Raw genomic sequence first — 17,723 nt, 5'->3', positions numbered from 1 at the left:
ACGTATGGTTTGCATACTTCACCTACAAACTGCTTCATAACTACTGAACACATATTGACCTTGTTTGCCAGTTGAATAAAAAATTACTTATTAAGATTCGGAGGCCTCCTAAAAGACGGGGCCCAGGGCGGACCGCCCCCCCCCCTTAGTCCGCCACTGCAGTGGGTGAATGAATCTGGCTAAAATTTTCGTATGGGTTCATTAAGGTTCATCTCTAGGTTCGTTTCAATGCTAACAAGGATAAAAAAACGAAAATAAAACATAATTTCAGAACTTTTTCAGATTTATTTATACCAAAAATCTCGTTTCAGTACAAATAAAAAATACAGCACGTAAATAAAACGCATATACACTCAAAAGAAGGCACATAACTTAATATTGGATATCAAAACTTATTTTATTACAGTACTTTTTCTTAAAGAAATAAAAAAATACACGTAAGAAAGTCTTGCAAAAATTATCACTAATAATAATGAGATAAAATGCACCTAATAGTTAAAATTCAATTATTATTATAAAATATATTGGAGAACTTAGATCAAAACGAAGTCCTATAAATAATTAAGAGTAACCTCAACTGTACTAAACAAAAATTGACATTTTTATATGGATAAATTACATTTATTGATATTCTCTCTGTTTATGAACATTCCATTTTAGAGGTTACTATATCACGTATCATTTAATATAAATTATCTAGTAAGTCGATCATAATATGTTAACTTAAAATTATCAAAATAAGTATTTTGTTTTAATTGAAAGGTTAACTGCTCAAGATCCGAAACAACAATTTTGTTTAAAAATCTTCAAATGAGGATAATTTTGAGCAGTAAATTTTTGCTTTCCAAACAATGCCAAGATGATCACAGATGTTCTTAGATATAATCGTAATGTATTTAAATTAATAAATTCTTAGTTTTTGGACTCGAAAAGCTCATCTATGGCGCTGGATGAAGTTCTTGGACAGGGGCGTAGGAGTTTTTCACCACCGGTTAGAGGCTGTTTGTGATGGTACTTTATCAGGTCATCTGTAATAGAAAGAAAAGAAAATAAATAATTTTCAGTTTCTATTATTGCTATAAAATATTAATAAAAATTGAAGATATATTTATTAGTTTTTATACACAGGGTATATATTTGTATAATTTGTTTTGAAGATGACAAAATCAATTAAAAAATTTTCCAAATTTAATTCTAAATAATTAATTTTTTAAATCTAAACAAAAGAGACAAGATGATATGAAAAATATTCTCAGAAATATGTTGGTTATGCAAAAGAAAGCAGTATTACCAAAACTGGGACTCTATAAAATGAATCTGGTTTAAAATGAATATCACGAACCTGTTTTACATATCAAAAGTCAATGACATTTTTGGGAGGTACCTATAACATGCTATAACGACATAACAAGAAATAACTTTAAGATTATCTCGATTCTGTTATTTAAAATTTGTATCTTTTATTTATTTTTTCATTAATATTTATTTTTTTTATTAAATTTTTCAATAATCAAATAATTTTTTTTAATTTTTCAGTTAAAAAACATAATATTTTTATAATACATACAGGGTGTCCCACTTAAGATGGATGCAAGCCAATATCTTGACTGTTTGTTGAGCGTTCTTTTTCATTTTTGACAGGAGGCTGTATGGCAATAAGACGTACATTTTGCCCACGGTAAGTAATGCGATACCTCATAGACGTACGTTTTAATGGGATTTGATATTTTTCGAGTCAAGAATAAACTACCCTTAGGACAGTATTTATTTCAAATCTGATAATTATATTGAATCCTCCTTACCTAAGATACTTAAGTTCTAGTTTTGATAAATATTGATACAGGGTGCCTCATTAAAATAAGACATTTTTATTTTTATTATTTTTTTAAGTACTTACGACGCCACTGGATAAACAACAGGTTTATTATCAATAACCAATAATAACCAATTATCAATTAATAATCGATTTAAGTTTTCAGATAGCTTCCATAATAATTAAGATACGATACAAAGAAACTAAATATTTTCAATTTACTTTGTTTACTTTAAAAACTTGTTTTTTAAGTTTGCTAATACAAATGTATAAAAGGAGTTACAAAATAATTTAAAAAACCAGTTTGCAATGGAATCTGAAATATGACTTTTATTCGTTTTATTGAGGAATATTTTAAAAAATCCAAATAGTTAGATATTTAAAACAATCACTATTAACTTTGAAAAATATGCTCTGAAGAAAGATTTGTAAAACTATAATGAACTAAAAGTCAACATCTTCGACCAAACCACCATAAAAAACGATTATTAATTGATAATTGGTTATTGATAATAAACCAATTGTTTATCCAGTGGCGTCGTAAGTACTTAAAAAAATAATAATAAAAATAAAAATGTCTTATTTTAATGACACACCCTGTATCAATATTTATCAAAATTAGAATTTAAGTATCTTAGGTAAGGAGGATTCAATACAATTTATCAGATTTGAAATAAATACTGTCCTAAGGGTAGTTTACTCTAGACTCGAAAAATATCAAACCCCATTAAAACGTACGTCTATGAGGTATCGCATTTCTTATCCTGGGCAAAATGTACGTCTTATACGCCATACAGCCTCCTGCCAAAAATGAAAAAGATCGCTCAACAAACAACCAAGATATTGACTTGTATCCATCTCAAGTGGGACACCCTGTAGATAGTAGATTACATTTAGAAGAAAAAAAACACAATAAATCCAGAGGTTCTCATAAATTTAAGCAAAAAATATATTTTTTTTTAATTTTAAGAGAGAATTATATGTTTCTTTTATCGAGATCTACCAACTCTGTATTCACTTATTTAAGACTATAGCATATTATGAAGGGATTATTGTAATAGCTACGCTACTTAACCAGTCAGTTTTATTAACTAGTAACTAGTGTTTTTCTTGCCTTATTTTATCCAACAAATTTGCTAGATAAATACTTTTAAACTAAGCTAACTCTAAAACGTCTTCAAATTTATATTTATTAATAGTTAAATTTACACATTTTTTTCGAAACTGCGAAGTCTAATAATTATTCAGAATTATAGATTGATGGCATATCATGTTATTACTTACAAAAATCCTAAGTTTTTAGAATTTATATGCACATTTATAAACTAAATAACCTTAAATAAACTATCCAATTGCTAACACAATTAACATTTATTAACTATAATTACCCACACGTCTGCAACAAATACCGCTGCATTATCAGATTAACTTAAAACCGCTGAAAATAGACCGTAGTTATTTTAAAGAGCGACCAGACCCGCTGGCACCGCTGGGAACAATTTAAGGAATGTCTGTGCAATGCGTAATCTAAAAGGTATGCAGTCTAAAAGGCCTTAAACGAAAAAATAATACATGCAGCAATTTAAATGAAAGAAAGAAGGTATTTTGTAACAATTGGCAATCGCTTTCTTATGTGTACGTTTGTTTATATTAAAGTGTAATGGAAGAGGAATAAGTAATAGGGTAGAGGCATGTGTGTTAAAAAGCATTTAAAATGTTCTTGTTGATTTTTCAGAGGTACAAACATTTTTCTATGTAACGTTCTACTATAAAGTCATTTTGGTTATACATATACAGTATGTTCCCGGATTGTGTTTACAAGAGGGAGAGAAAACGTTTTTATTGTTGACTTTTTCAGAAAAAATGCATTCTTCAAAAAATTACTAGATTTTTTTGGTGAAAGTTTGAAACACCCTGTGGAGTACGTTCACAAAGCAAGGTACTTAAAAATCATTCTATTATCTAGGTGTATATTTTCTCGATAGTTTGCTTTTTGATTCATCTCAATAGCTTGATTTTTTTGGAGATATTCGCACTAAATTTTTTTCGAATTTTTTACATTAAATCCATGCCGTTGCTTTTGGTCCTAGTCAACAGACCTGTAATAGAGTGTTTAAAATTGATGTAATGTCACTGTCTTTGAAAAATCATATTATTATTGTCTGTTAAGCAGTTACTCTAGCAGATATGGTTTTAAGTCAAAAAGGTGATCTCATCAATTAAAGCAACAATAGCCGATACTTCAGAACTTAAAACCATCTCTACTAGAGTAAACGTCAGTAAACAATAATAATACGACTTTTCAATGACAGTGACATTACAAAAACAATAAATATTTTATAAGTGTGCTGATGATGTGTTGATGAGGACTCAAAATCAATGCCAAAATTGCTGTAAATCGTTACTGTCTTATTCAAAGGTGAATATACTCTATTTTTTTTCTCAGGTAAGATTTCGACAGACAATGACGGAAGAAAAGCAGACGACGTCCATACCAATCTATTTATTTTCCCAAAAAAAGTTTCTGATATTTTTAAGTTAACTATGGATGGGTTTAAATATAAATCCGTCATATGTCATCTCTTGTTGTTTTTAACCAGTTTTATTGGTTTATTTCAAAAATGACAGATCATATTTCAATTTTATTGGTTTGACGGAACGATGAACGACAAACGGACGCCGATGCGTCTGAACGCGCCTTTAGATTTTTGAGAGTTGTCAAAGCCTTGCCAAATTATAGGTTACAATTTTAAAAAATGTCTATACCTATGTGGCGGATTCATCTTTCCAAAAAAATCCTGTATCCACTGCACTGCAAGAAAATCTTGCAGTGCAGTGGCGAAATACCCATACAGGATTTTTTTGGAAAGGTTATAATTTTGTGTCAACTTATGTCGAATACCCTGCGTTTGGGAAGATGATGCATTTTGATTCGTGTAATTACGTGTGTTTTGTGTCTTTTGAAGTCAAGTGGAGGAAAAATCGAGGGAAAATCAACTGTAGAACCAGAGCACAGTTTATAGTTACTACTCGGTGCCCAGGGAGAAAGTCTTATACACCAATAAAGTTACCATCAATAAAGTTTGTAAACCATCTCCTTATAAATAAGTGCATCTCGTATATGGTACAAGGATCGTACTAAACATATACTAAAAACTGGAGTAGCTGTAAAATAACGACAACATACGATAAATAAATAATGGATTTTAGTAATGCACAAAAATAATGTCATAAGGTAATTATAAATGCGGGAAGTTTCTTGAAGCTTGAAATTAAGAAATAGTTATTTTTTATATATTTTTTGTATATGGTGTTTTGTTCCTGTTTGTTTTGTATTAACACATACGGCTTTTTTTTATTAAAATAACTAGTCTCTCCCAACTCACTTGTCACTCAAATTTTAAATATATTAATTTCCTGCTATGCGTTCCAATTGTACCAACTTATTTCTTTGTAAAATAAAATAAACTACTTTGAAATTAAAATGACAGACACATCCATCACTGTCCAGGATCTTGTCGTTGGACACACTATATCTTCAATAAAAAAAAACTATTGAGATGAACGAAAACACAAACTATAGGAAAAAGACGTACTAAGATTATAAAATTATTTTTCAATTCCTTGCATTGTTAACATATTCCACAGGGTGTTTCAAATTTTCACCAAAATATTAACATTTTGTTTTCCCTCGAATAATTGACATAATATAAAAACTTTCATTTTTAATTTAGAAAGAGATACTAAAAAGTCAAATAATTTAGCTACAAATTGCTTAAAAAATCATACAAAATATACTACCAACTACAACAAAATATATTAAACTTTAAAATACATTTTAAGGTGCCCGATTTTCGTGCCGGTGAGTGTATATTATTTTTATACTACAAACTTTTTTTTTCTTTATACATATTATTTCCACATAGAGCAGTTAACTAAAAAAATACATTCGATATTAATAATCCCATTAGATCAGAATAAAAAGAAATCATTGTTATAGTCTGTGAAACGAATAACTTTGAATTTGGCAGTTCCCGCGGGCTTTTCTAGTGTTAATTTTATTAGGTTAGCAACTTGCGGCCATGCTGACGCAATGCCATCTCTAATAGAACAGCCTCGGAGCGAGGTTCATGACGTCACGCTAGTTAAATACTACGGATTAATAAATATGTTGTAGAATACATGGAAAATATAATAATTCCAAGTATTTTTGGTTTGTATTTTATGATATAGTTTACATAAAATATACATAATATACAGTTAAAAAATACGATATATATGTATACCTACTTATTTATAGTAATAAAACTTTCGCAAATAAACTATGAACCATACAAATGCACCAAATGTTTTACAATATACAAATAATGAATAGGTACATAAGATAATGGGTAAAATGTAAAATATATTTTAAATTTTGGGTTTTGAAAATCGATCTAATTTAACAAGAAACATTCAATATCTACTACTTACTATGGCTGAAATCGTACTCCATAGTCAATGTAGATAGTTTTAGTGTTAAGAATAATAATTTAAAAAAATACGTGGTCATCTTTTAACAAGTTTATATTAGTTTATTAATTGAAGTAAACATTATGTTGTGTGTGGTGTGAATATTGTATATGTAATTTTTTGGATTATATTCGACACTATTTTTTTCATATGACACAACACTGATGAAGGCTATGATGTTAGCCGAAACGTTTTTTTTTAACTAAAAAGAAATAATGAAAAAACAAATGAAAACTTAATCAGCGTTTTTCCCGAACCTAAATCCCAAGAAAATCAAAAATTTTACAATAATTTTACATATAAAATGACAGCAATCTTTATTTCATAGCTATCTCTGACGCCTTTTTTTCTATGATATTGTATTATTTGCAAATATAATTTTTCGAACATTGATACTTGCAAAATATACATTTGTGAATGCAAATAATAATACTTCACTATTAGTAGATATTGAATGTTTCTTGTTAAATTAGATCGATTTCCAAACCCCAAAATTTAAAATATATTTTACATTTTACCCATTATCTTATGTACCTATTCATTATTTGTATATTGTAAAACATTTGCTGCATTTGTACCTATGGTTCATAGTTTATTTGCCAAAGTATTTATTACTATAAATAGGTATATATATATATATATATATATATATATATATATATATATATATATATATATATATATATTGTATTTATTAACTGTATATTATGTATATTTCATGTAAACTATATCATTTTTAATATACAAACCAAAAATAGGAGGAATTATTATGTTTTACATGTATTCTACAACATATTTATTAATCCGTAGTATCTAACTAGCGTGACGTCATAAATCTCGCTCCGAGGCTGTTCTATTAGAGACGGCATTGGTCTGATATTTAGAAATGTCAAAAGCTGATGACATTTTACTTTTGACAATTGTGTTGATTTTTGCAAGAAGAGGAAGAACTGTCACTTGTTTTATTATTTTCCTTTTCTATTTCAGGAAAGTAAAAAGAGTTACCTATCTGATTCGTTCAGGCATTCAATTTAAAGAATATCAGTAACTTTTTTGATAGAGGGATTTTATATTTGCCATGTTGGTAAAAAATAACGGTCAAAATTCAAAGTTATTCATTTTATAGACTATAAATGCTGTGAATTTGATATATTTTAAAAAAAATTCTACTTTTATGGAACAACAAATGCACTAAAACTAACTTATTCATCTAATTTTGTAAACAATCTTGCGTTAAGAGTCTATTACGCTGTACTGTTCGGGTCGCTCTCGGGGGTCGGGTAAAGCGGGTGTGTGGCCGAAGGAAATATATATTATATTTCAGAAATCTGCCTAAGGCTTAGCCCGATCTTGTCCTGTTAAACCACACTCAAAATTCCAAACACACATGCTTTGATTAAGGCTTGATTAAGGTTTGCAGAGCTTCAGCATTTGCCGTAAAATAGCGAGCAATTTGTTACAAAACCATATAAATTATATATCACTGTAATCACAAAACTTCAATCTATTTCCGTAGTATAACGGAATTTTAAATTAGGTCTTTATTTTCGGGAAAATTTAGTCTAAAAATAAGGAATATTTTGTTGATGTTTGATCATCAAAATTTTAAAAATAAAGAAGTTGTCTAGAAATGTGCTGCAACACGCATATAGTATAATCCTTTATCTTTAATTTCCTTCTTCATTTGTGTAAAAATACCTAGCCAGTTTCACATAAAACGTTAAATGCCGAACGCTTATTTCGCTACTTTTTCGGACTAATAAAATGGACTCTTAATTATTGTGTTTCTGAGAAGGCAAACAACATAATTTTTGGCTCGTAAATCGCAAACCTAGGCTCGGCAAATGCAAAAACTTTTCGAAATACCGGAAAACAGAGGGATAAGGAAGTTTACCTGAGATTTTTATCGGAACGATTAGCATAACTTTCGCCTGTAAGATCATCGGCAACGAACGGTGTGCGTTAAACGTCTGATAAATTAACGTTCTAATTAGTCCAATTAGTTCTAGTTCAGCGTTAGAGCCAATAAAACACTATTGTTTTTTATTACTTCGAAGAGAATAGTTAAAACTTCATCTAATTTGAGATTCTGTAATAAAAATATTCACGATAAGTGATGTCTGTACCTTGCTGAAACAATTTTCGATAGGGTGAGTCTTAAATAAGTGAATATTCCAAAGTGCTGGTAGATCTCGATAAAAGAAACATATTTTTCCTTTACTGTTTTTCAAATAAGTTCAAAACAGCCAAGTTATTATACTATGATAAGTAGTATAAAAAGTTATTTTTAATTTTTAAATTTTGAGAACCACTGGATCTTTTCTGTGTTTTCGTTCCTCTAAATTTCATCTACTATCTACGTTGGCATATTATCTAGATATTATGTTTTTATAAATAAAAAATAAAATGTCATAAAAAACAATCAGAAACATGGAATCAAATTATCATGGAATCGAATTATACCCTCCTAAAATATATGCCCTTTTTTAAGACGCCCCCTGTATAATTAATTAAAGAAATATCGTTACTAAAAATACCATATCGTTAAAAAAAGAAACGACGTCAAAGGGTCTTGGAAATGACGTGCGTACTATAATTTACCTATAAAATTACAGCGATTCTTATTTCTAAGACAACTTTGACGTCGTTTTTTTCGATTGTATGGTATCACCAAAATATGAAAAATATATATATAAAGTCCTATAATAAAGACTAAATAACTGTGTACTAGGCAGATAATGAGATAATTTCAAGAAAATATATTTACTTGTACGAGGTGTTTCAAAAAATGTTAGAGAGTAAGGAACTTTTTAAATGGAACGCACTGCATATTATTGCAATTCGTTTTGATAATTTCAGAACATAAGAGAACATAAATAAATAAATAAGATATATTTTGCAGCATTATTAAAAAATCATTAAAAATAAAAATTGATGTCATGAAATTAAAGCAACGCCAAGTTTTTCCTAACAATTTGACCATACTTCATTACAAATATCGTGATCGTAAATTGTACAAAGTGTTCAAAATTTAATGTCCAAATTGTTAAGTTACCAATTGTTCTTATTCTTTTTTAAGTGGATCGTACTGTATATTTCTTGAAAAAAGGTCCAATTGGTGGACCAATTGACCTCCGTTAGATCGTGGTGTTTACAAAAAATATTTTTTTATTTAGTAGATCTTCTTCTAGTGGCGAAAAACTGAACCCTTTTTGAATAAATGAACCCTCAACAAAGGTATAGACCTTATCCGTATATTATTTATTTTAGGTGCAGAATTAAAAAATCAACATTTTTATTTTTTTTTATTTTAGTAATTAAAGTATTTCGAAATTTCTAACGATATTGCAAATGTTCAATGTAAATAAAAAACAAACACAAAAAACAAATTTAATAATAACCTCAAATTATTTAAAGTGAATAGAAAGAAATAAAAAAAAATAAAATAAAATAGAAAAAAATCGAAAAAAATAAAATAAAAAAATATAAGGGTGTTCTATTAAAAGAAAATAAACGAAAAACACCGTGGAAAAAATTGAACAGCCATCAGTTATCGACAAATGTAATGTCACATTTTCTTACCTAAACTATTATGTTCGAGCTGATTGGTCCCGCAGAAACTATATGTTTGCGAGGCATTAACTAGGTAGTGTTTACATTTTTCTTCAGCCCTGTATGATATGGCGTATCCCCAGATCTTCTCTGACAATCTGACCAAGAACGTTCCATGTGGCTGGTCCAACAGCAGTTTTTCTGCTTGAGATCGTGTTATTAAACCTGAAATTATAAAAATAATTAAGTCTACATAATATAATCCGTATTAAACAGTAGAGCAATCAGATGTTTAATTACTTTCATTATACTAAAATTTTATTGGATTTTGAAAGGTACAAATTTATTTTATTTTCTCTGAGATTTAACAGACTCAATTTTTTTATTTCTATTACTTTTATTTATGCCTTTATACGTTATTACCAAAAACGACATTACCCGTCAAATGTCACAGTTATTTATATAAAAAAATTTATATGACCCCCCCCCCTATACAGGGTGGCGCCTCTCATACGCCGCGGAGGCTCCAAGGAGAACGACAGTTTATATTGAAATAAAATTTTGTGAACATATGTAGGTTAATTCCGAGCACTTTTTAAAAATATAGAGAGTTCTACAGGGTGTCCCCAAAAAAGTTACATATCAAAGTTGTGTTTTTTGCAATGGAACACCCTATATATTAATTGATTTTCGGATTCTGGGAGAAAAATAAAGGTGAGTTTTATAAGAGAAGTATATGACTAAAATATAAGGTTTTTGACTTATTAAATATTTTCTAGAAATAAAGCACAATTTTTAAATTACAATAAAATCTACCTAAATTAGAATTTACCTGGTATAGCCTAATATGTAGTTAAATTAACTATTGTGTTTTAATTCAAATTAAAACTTGATCCAAAAAGTTATACAGGGTGAGACAAAATTAATATTGAACATTGGTCACCTTTAAAAGCATGTTACTCTTATTTTAAATGGAACACCCAGTATATTATTCAGATATTACTAACCTAAAATACTATTAAGGTTGCCTACCCCTCAAACAAAGATTTTCCTAGATATTTTCATTTACATGATTTGATCTGAGTAGATCTTTATTAAAAAATGTCTATACCTATGTGGCGGATTCAACTCTCCAAAAAAATGCTTTATGGGTATTTCATTAGATCTTTATTATTTGATAAAATCTAGGTGGCTGTGATATGTTTGACGTAACTTCAACATAGGTGTCTAAATGTCTAATGAGTCTAACTGTAACAACTAGTTATCATTTTGTATGAGTTAAAACAAAATATATGCAAACTTATCCTATAGTCTGTGAAACGAATAATTTTGAATTTGACAGTTCCCGCGGGCTTTTCTAGTGTTAATTTTATTAGGTTAGCAACTTGCGGCGATGCTGACGCAATGCCGTCTCTAATAGAACAGCCTCGGAGTGAGATTTATGACGTCACGCTAGTTAAATACTACAGATTAATAAATATGTTGTAGAATACATGGAAAATATCATAATTCCTCGTATTTTTGGTTTGTATTTTAAAAACGATATAGTTTACATGAAATATACATAATATACAGTTAATAAATACAATATATTAACCTATTTATAGTAATAAATACTTTCGCAAATAAACTATGAACCATACAAATGCAGCAAATGTTTTACAATATACAAATAATGAATAGGTACATAAGATAATGGGTAAAATGTAAAATATATTTTAAATTTTGGAGTTTGAAAATCGATCTAATTTAACAAACAACATTCAATGTCTACTACTTACTATGACTGAAATCGTACTCCATAGTCAATGTAGATAGTTTTACTGTTAAGAATAATAATTTAAAAAAATACGTGGTTATCTTTTGACAAGTTTATATGAGTTTATTAATTGCAGTAAACATTATGTGGTGTGTGGTGATTTTATATGTAATTTTTTTGGATTATATTCGACATTATTTTTTTCATATGACAACACTGATAAAGACTATGATTTTTTTTTAAACCGCTTTCTTTTAAACCAAAAAAAATAATGAAAAAAACAAATGAAAACTTAATCAGCGTTTTTCCTAACCTAAATCCCAAGAAAATCAAAAATTTTAGAATAATTTTACATATAAAATGACAGCGATCTTTATTTCATAGCCATCGCGGACGCCTTTTTTTCTATGATGTTGTATTATTTGCAAATATAATATGTCGAACATTGATACTTGCAAAATATACATATACATTTTGTGAATGCAAATAATAATACATCACTATTAGTAGATATTGAATGTTTTTTTGTTAAATTAGATCGATTTTCAAACCCCAAAATTTAAAATATATTTTACATTTTACCCATTATCTTATGTACCTATTTATTATTTGTATATTGGTGGTATATTGTAAGACATTTGCTGCATTTGTATGGTTCATAGTTAATTTGCCAAAGTATTTATTACTATAAACAGGTATATATATTGTATTAATTAATTGTATATTATGTATATTTCATGTAAACTGTATCATTTTTAAAATACAAACCAAAAATACGAGGAATTATTATGTTTTCCATGTATTCTACAACATATTTATTAATCCTTAGTATCTCACTAGCGTGACGTCATAAATCTCGCTCGAGGCTGTTCTATTAGAGACGGCATTGGTCTGATATTTAGAAATGTCAAAAGCTGATGACATTTTACTTTTGACAATTGTGTTGATTTTTGCAAGAAGAGGAAGAACTGTCGCTTGTTTTATTATTTTCCTTTTCTATTTCACGAAAATAAAAAGAGTTACCTATCTGATTCGTTCAGGCACTCAATTTAAAGAATATCAGTAACTTTTTTGATAGAGGGATTTTACATTTGCCCTGTTGGTAAAAAATAACGGTCAAAATTCAAAGTTATTCATTTTATAGACTATACATCAGAGAGAATTAATATGATTCTATTAGTTCGTGAATGCAGTGTGCATTTACCAATTAATAGAATACTTAAATGTTCCTGACTTTATCTAGTCTGTTTTTTTTATGGGGATATGTTAAAGACAGTGTTTATACAAAACTCGACCAATTGTTGTCGACAATATGAGAGAAATTACTCCTAGCTGCTTTTCGAGGTAGAAAGACAAATCAATCAAATCTTTTGAAAAGACAAATCATTTTATGCAATTGACAGGAAAAGAAGCATTTTGAGCATTTGATTTCATCTAGCTAATTTTTGTCACATAATTATAGGTTTATATCTAGTTTTAATTCTGTAATAAATAAAATATGTTTTAAACGTGTATCTTTTTATTACCGTTGAGTATTTTAGTCTACAATCTTTAATTTTTGTTAAATTAACAAAACGTATATCACACAGCCACCCTAGATTTTTTTTAAATAATAAAGATCTACTGACGCAAAATCATATAGGTTTATATCTAGTTTTAATTCTGTAATAAATAAAATATGTTTTAAACGTGTATCTTTTTATTACCGTTGAGTATTTTAGTCTACAATCTTTAATTTTTGTTAAATTAACAAAACGTATATCACACAGCCACCCTAGATTTTTTTTAAATAATAAAGATCTACTGACGCAAAATCATAAAAATAAAAATATCTAGGAAAATCTTTGTCTGAGGGGTGGGCAACTTTAATAATATTTTGAAGATATATAAATTCCCTATTGAACACCGGAAAAATATACTGGGTGTTCCATTTAAAGTAAAAGAGTAACTTGGTTTTAAAAGTGACTAATGTTCCACATTAATTCTGTCTCACCCTGTATAACTTTTCGGGTCAAATTTCAATTTGATTTAGCATACAATGTTTACTTTAATTAAATATCAGGCTATACAAGGTCAACTAAAATTTAGGTAGCTGTTATCAAAATTTAAAATTTACTCTTCATTTCATAAAATGTCAAATATGTCAAAATCCTTGGATTTTAGGTATATGTTGCCTTTATTTCTTCCTAGACTCCGAAAATCAATTAAATATAGGGTGTTCGTCATTATAAAAAACACAACTTTGATGTATAACTTTTTTTGGAGACACCCTGTATAATTCTATATATTTTTATAAAATGCTTTTGTGTTAACCTACATATGCAACCAAAATTTCATTTCGATATAAACTACTGTTCTCCTTGGAGCTCCCGCGGCGTATGAGAGACGCCACCCTGTATATTAGAAATGTATTAGATAGCTTGTGTTTTCCGATTTGAAAGATATTACACATGCCCTTTAAATGAAAATATTAAGGAAGAAGTTTAATGTTATCCATCTATTCATGCATGGTAGACGAAGATGGGGACCTAGGGTAGGTATCCTTGACAGTTTTGTTTGACGTCCCATTTGACACATTTGAATATGATTTGAAATTTTGTGGATTAATTAGTCTTTGTCGAACTTATTTTATGTTATTTAATGTTTATTAATTGAGAGTTGTTTAGAGGTAGTAAAGCTAGAAGGAAATTGTGTCAGAACTTAAATTAATAGTGACAATATGGTAGCCTTTTCTTTTTATCAGTTTTACTTAAATTTGATAAAACATGGCAATAACTATTATAATAGGAAAATAATAAAATAGCAATAACTTTTTCAAATTAAAATCCAATTTTAATAATACAAAGAAGATATTTATTCCTAAGAGTCAAGGTTTCTACTGTTTCTTGAACTTTTCCATTCTAAGAAACTGAGGTCTTCACACAAAAGTGTCAATTTTAATTTCGATCCAAACAAATAAATAAATTGACACACCTGAAAAGGTGAAAAAATTGTCACATCGACCTTCAACCAAAATTCGAGTGTAAAAAAACGGATATTAAAGGTGTTGCAAAACACTTTTCCTTTCTGCTAAATTAAGAAATTAAGATACGGTTTAGATTGTGACAATAAATGAGATTTAGTTTTTATGTCACGAAATAATTGAGTTACAATATACCTATGTAACAATAGCGTGTAAATTTTTAATATACAGGATGAGTCTTAAATAAGTGCACATACTTTCAAAGCTCTGCTAGATCTCGGTAATAGAATAGTTATTCTTTATAACATTAATGCAATTTGATATCGTGTATAAAACAATATTTTTTTCCATAGCGAGTTACGTTTTAAAAAATATTCAGAAATTATTATTTCAAGGAATTTATTACGAGTAGAAAAAATATTGTGCTGGGTTAGCGTTGGTTTCTATGTAATTTGACAAATAAATAAAGCTGTCTCTTTAGTTGTCAGTTTTGAGTCAATATTTTTTAATTCTTTTTCGTGTCGATTGCTGATTGAATTGAAGCCAGAAATGACTCAAAACGAAATAAGTAAATTACCAACAGATATTCAGGCTGAGGCGACCAACGCCATATCCAAACTACTTCCATTTAAATCCCGAATAACTTATGAAAAGGAATACAAAAATTTTCAAAAATGGAAGCAATTAAAAAACGTGCGAGAAGAAATAAAGTTTTGTGGTTTTAACCTATCCTCGCTGTTAAAGTATCATTATTTAATCTACCCTTGCGGTTAAAATACTATTTTATCTACTATTTTAGATAGATATAAGGCAATTTTAACAGTTGCTATGGAAAAGACATATTTTCCCTTTACCGTTTTTCAAATAAGTCCAAAAAGCTGAGTTATTTAACTTGAAAATGAAAGAAAAAACATCTGTATTTTTTTCTGGATGTTGTATACAGAAATATAAAAACTTCTCAAATATTTAGAATTTAAATTTCTCTTATTCATAATTATAAATACAAAATTATCATCAAACGGCATGTCTAAAGTAACTTTACGCAATTTATATTTCGAATACAAACAGAAAATCTTAGATATACAGGGTCCGGCAATAGTGCGTCGGGCATCTGTAGCTCCTAGAATAAAAGACTTGAGAATTTTGTTTAAGTGAAAACCTAAAGTATGTATGAGGATGTATTTCCGGAAAATATTTTAACTTCTATAGGGTGGCTCAAAAAAGAGTGAGTGGATTTGAAGGTTTTTTTTTTAAACGGAACACCCTGTATATTATTGCATTTTTGGCTTCCTTTCAGATCACTTTACATAACCCTAAGATATGAATAAATATATTTCGATAGTTTCAGAGATATTAAAAAATAAATCAAAAATATATATTTTTCAGCCCTTCTTTAAAAAATTATTAAAAATACTGGAACTGTTCTGAAATGAAAACTATATTAGGTATTTACTTTAGATGGTCTGTTCTTACTTTGCTATAATTACGGTAATCGTAAATCATACAGGATGTTCAATATTCTACGCCAAACTTTCTAAAATATAAAATATTTTTTCTTTGTTTTTATAAATGGAACACCCTGTATATTATTTTTTTATTAAATGGAGACTTAAAAAACGAACATTTTTTGTATTTAGACTATTTCAAAATTTTTAACGGTTTCGCAGATACACGCAGTATTATTTCATATGGCGCTTTCAATGGTAAAATACGAGAGAAAAATCATTGGGTGGCTTTGATAAAAATTTACTGTGGAAAACGCCATATGAAATATAAAACTGCAAATATCCGCGAAACCGTTAAAAATTTTGAAATACTCTAAATACAAAAAATGTTCATTTTTTAATTCTCCGTCTCTTGAAAAAATAATATACAGGGTGTTCCATTTAAAAAAACGAAGAAAAATTATTTTATATTTTAGAAAGTTTGGCGTTGAATTTTGAACATCCTGTATGATTTACGATTTTTATATTTATAGCAAAGTAAGTACAGACCATCTAAAGTAAATACCTAATATAGTTTTGTTTTCAGAACAGTTCTTGAATTTTTAATAATTTTTTTAAGAAAGGCTGAAAAATATATATTTTTGATTTATTTTTTAATATCTCTGAAACTATCGAAATATATTTATTCATATTTTAGGGTTATGTAAAGTGACGTAAAAGGAAGCCAAAAATGCAATAATATACAGGGTGTTCCATTTAAAAAAAATCATCCAGGTCCACCCACACTTTTTTGAGCCACACTATAGAAGTTAAAATATTTTCCTGAAATACATCCTGGTACATACTTTAGGTTTGCACTTATACAAAATTCTCAAGTTTTTAATTCTAGGAGCTACAGATGCCCGACGCACTATTGCCGGACCCTGTATATTCAATACAAAAACTTTTCAGTTCACTATTTACCCTCATATATCCTTATTATTTCTTAATCATCTCCTGTAACTCACATTCAAATAGTTATGACAGGCGATTGTGATAACATTTTCAACTAAGTTGGTATGTAGGTATGTCGTATTTCCCTGACTTTTATATCTCTATATGTAAATACAACACCAGTTTTAAATTCATCATCAAATATACCTAATCCTCTAAGAACTAATCCATTAAAATTCTTGGTAGAATCAGCTGATAGTGACAACAGAATTCGCAAAATGCTTGCATACCACAGATTTGAATTTTAAATTATTTGTTATAACATTACATACTGATTTCTTATGTTACAGTTATATGAAAAATGCAAAACTGTTCCTTTTTTTTGTTATATACAAAACCAAATGTATAAATAAGTTTATTACAACAGTAAATTTTACGGTTAAAATATTGTTTAATATTTCTATGATTACCGATGCCTGCAGTTCTATAATTTCTCAGATAATAGCTTCAATTAAACCAAAAGAGATTCTATAAAAGCAATTTCTATAATTAGCGTTAAATTTTCACAAGTTTTGTATCAATTTTTAGTAAATGACGTCTAGATATTGACCTCGCCGAAATTATCATCGATTGTCATTACTCAGCCGTCTTTGACGTCGTTTTTTTTTCGAACATACGGTATTATAACACTTTTAAAATTTTGAAAAGTGTCAGTAATATCAACGGTTGAACATAATACATAATGGT

The 17,723-nt window shown here is 28.4% G+C and overlaps 1 protein-coding gene across 3 annotated transcripts in view; it reads right to left on the bottom strand.

Moving 5' to 3' along the window:
• Window positions 1-266: 266 nt before the first annotated feature.
• The window catches only part of LOC115884206 (SH2 domain-containing protein 4A-like), a 100,366-nt gene continuing 82,909 nt past the window's right edge, over window positions 267-17,723 (bottom strand). For all 3 annotated transcript variants that reach the window (XM_030902705.1, XM_030902704.1, XM_030902706.1), the window contains exons 5-6: window positions 9,908-10,102; window positions 267-1,028 (exon numbers count right to left, since the gene is read on the bottom strand). In XM_030902705.1, the coding sequence (XP_030758565.1) occupies window positions 913-1,028; window positions 9,908-10,102 (311 nt within the window). In that variant the 3' untranslated portion in view covers window positions 267-912. The remainder of the gene's footprint in view (window positions 1,029-9,907; window positions 10,103-17,723) is intronic.

This window comes from Sitophilus oryzae, unplaced genomic scaffold, assembly GCF_002938485.1.
Source record: "Sitophilus oryzae breed Bouriz unplaced genomic scaffold, Soryzae_2.0 scaffold_213_pilon_pilon, whole genome shotgun sequence".
In the NCBI taxonomy this organism is placed as follows: domain Eukaryota; kingdom Metazoa; phylum Arthropoda; class Insecta; order Coleoptera; family Curculionidae; genus Sitophilus; species Sitophilus oryzae.
Note: the sequence above shows the minus strand (reverse complement) of the source record. Positions and strands in the feature narration are given on the sequence as shown.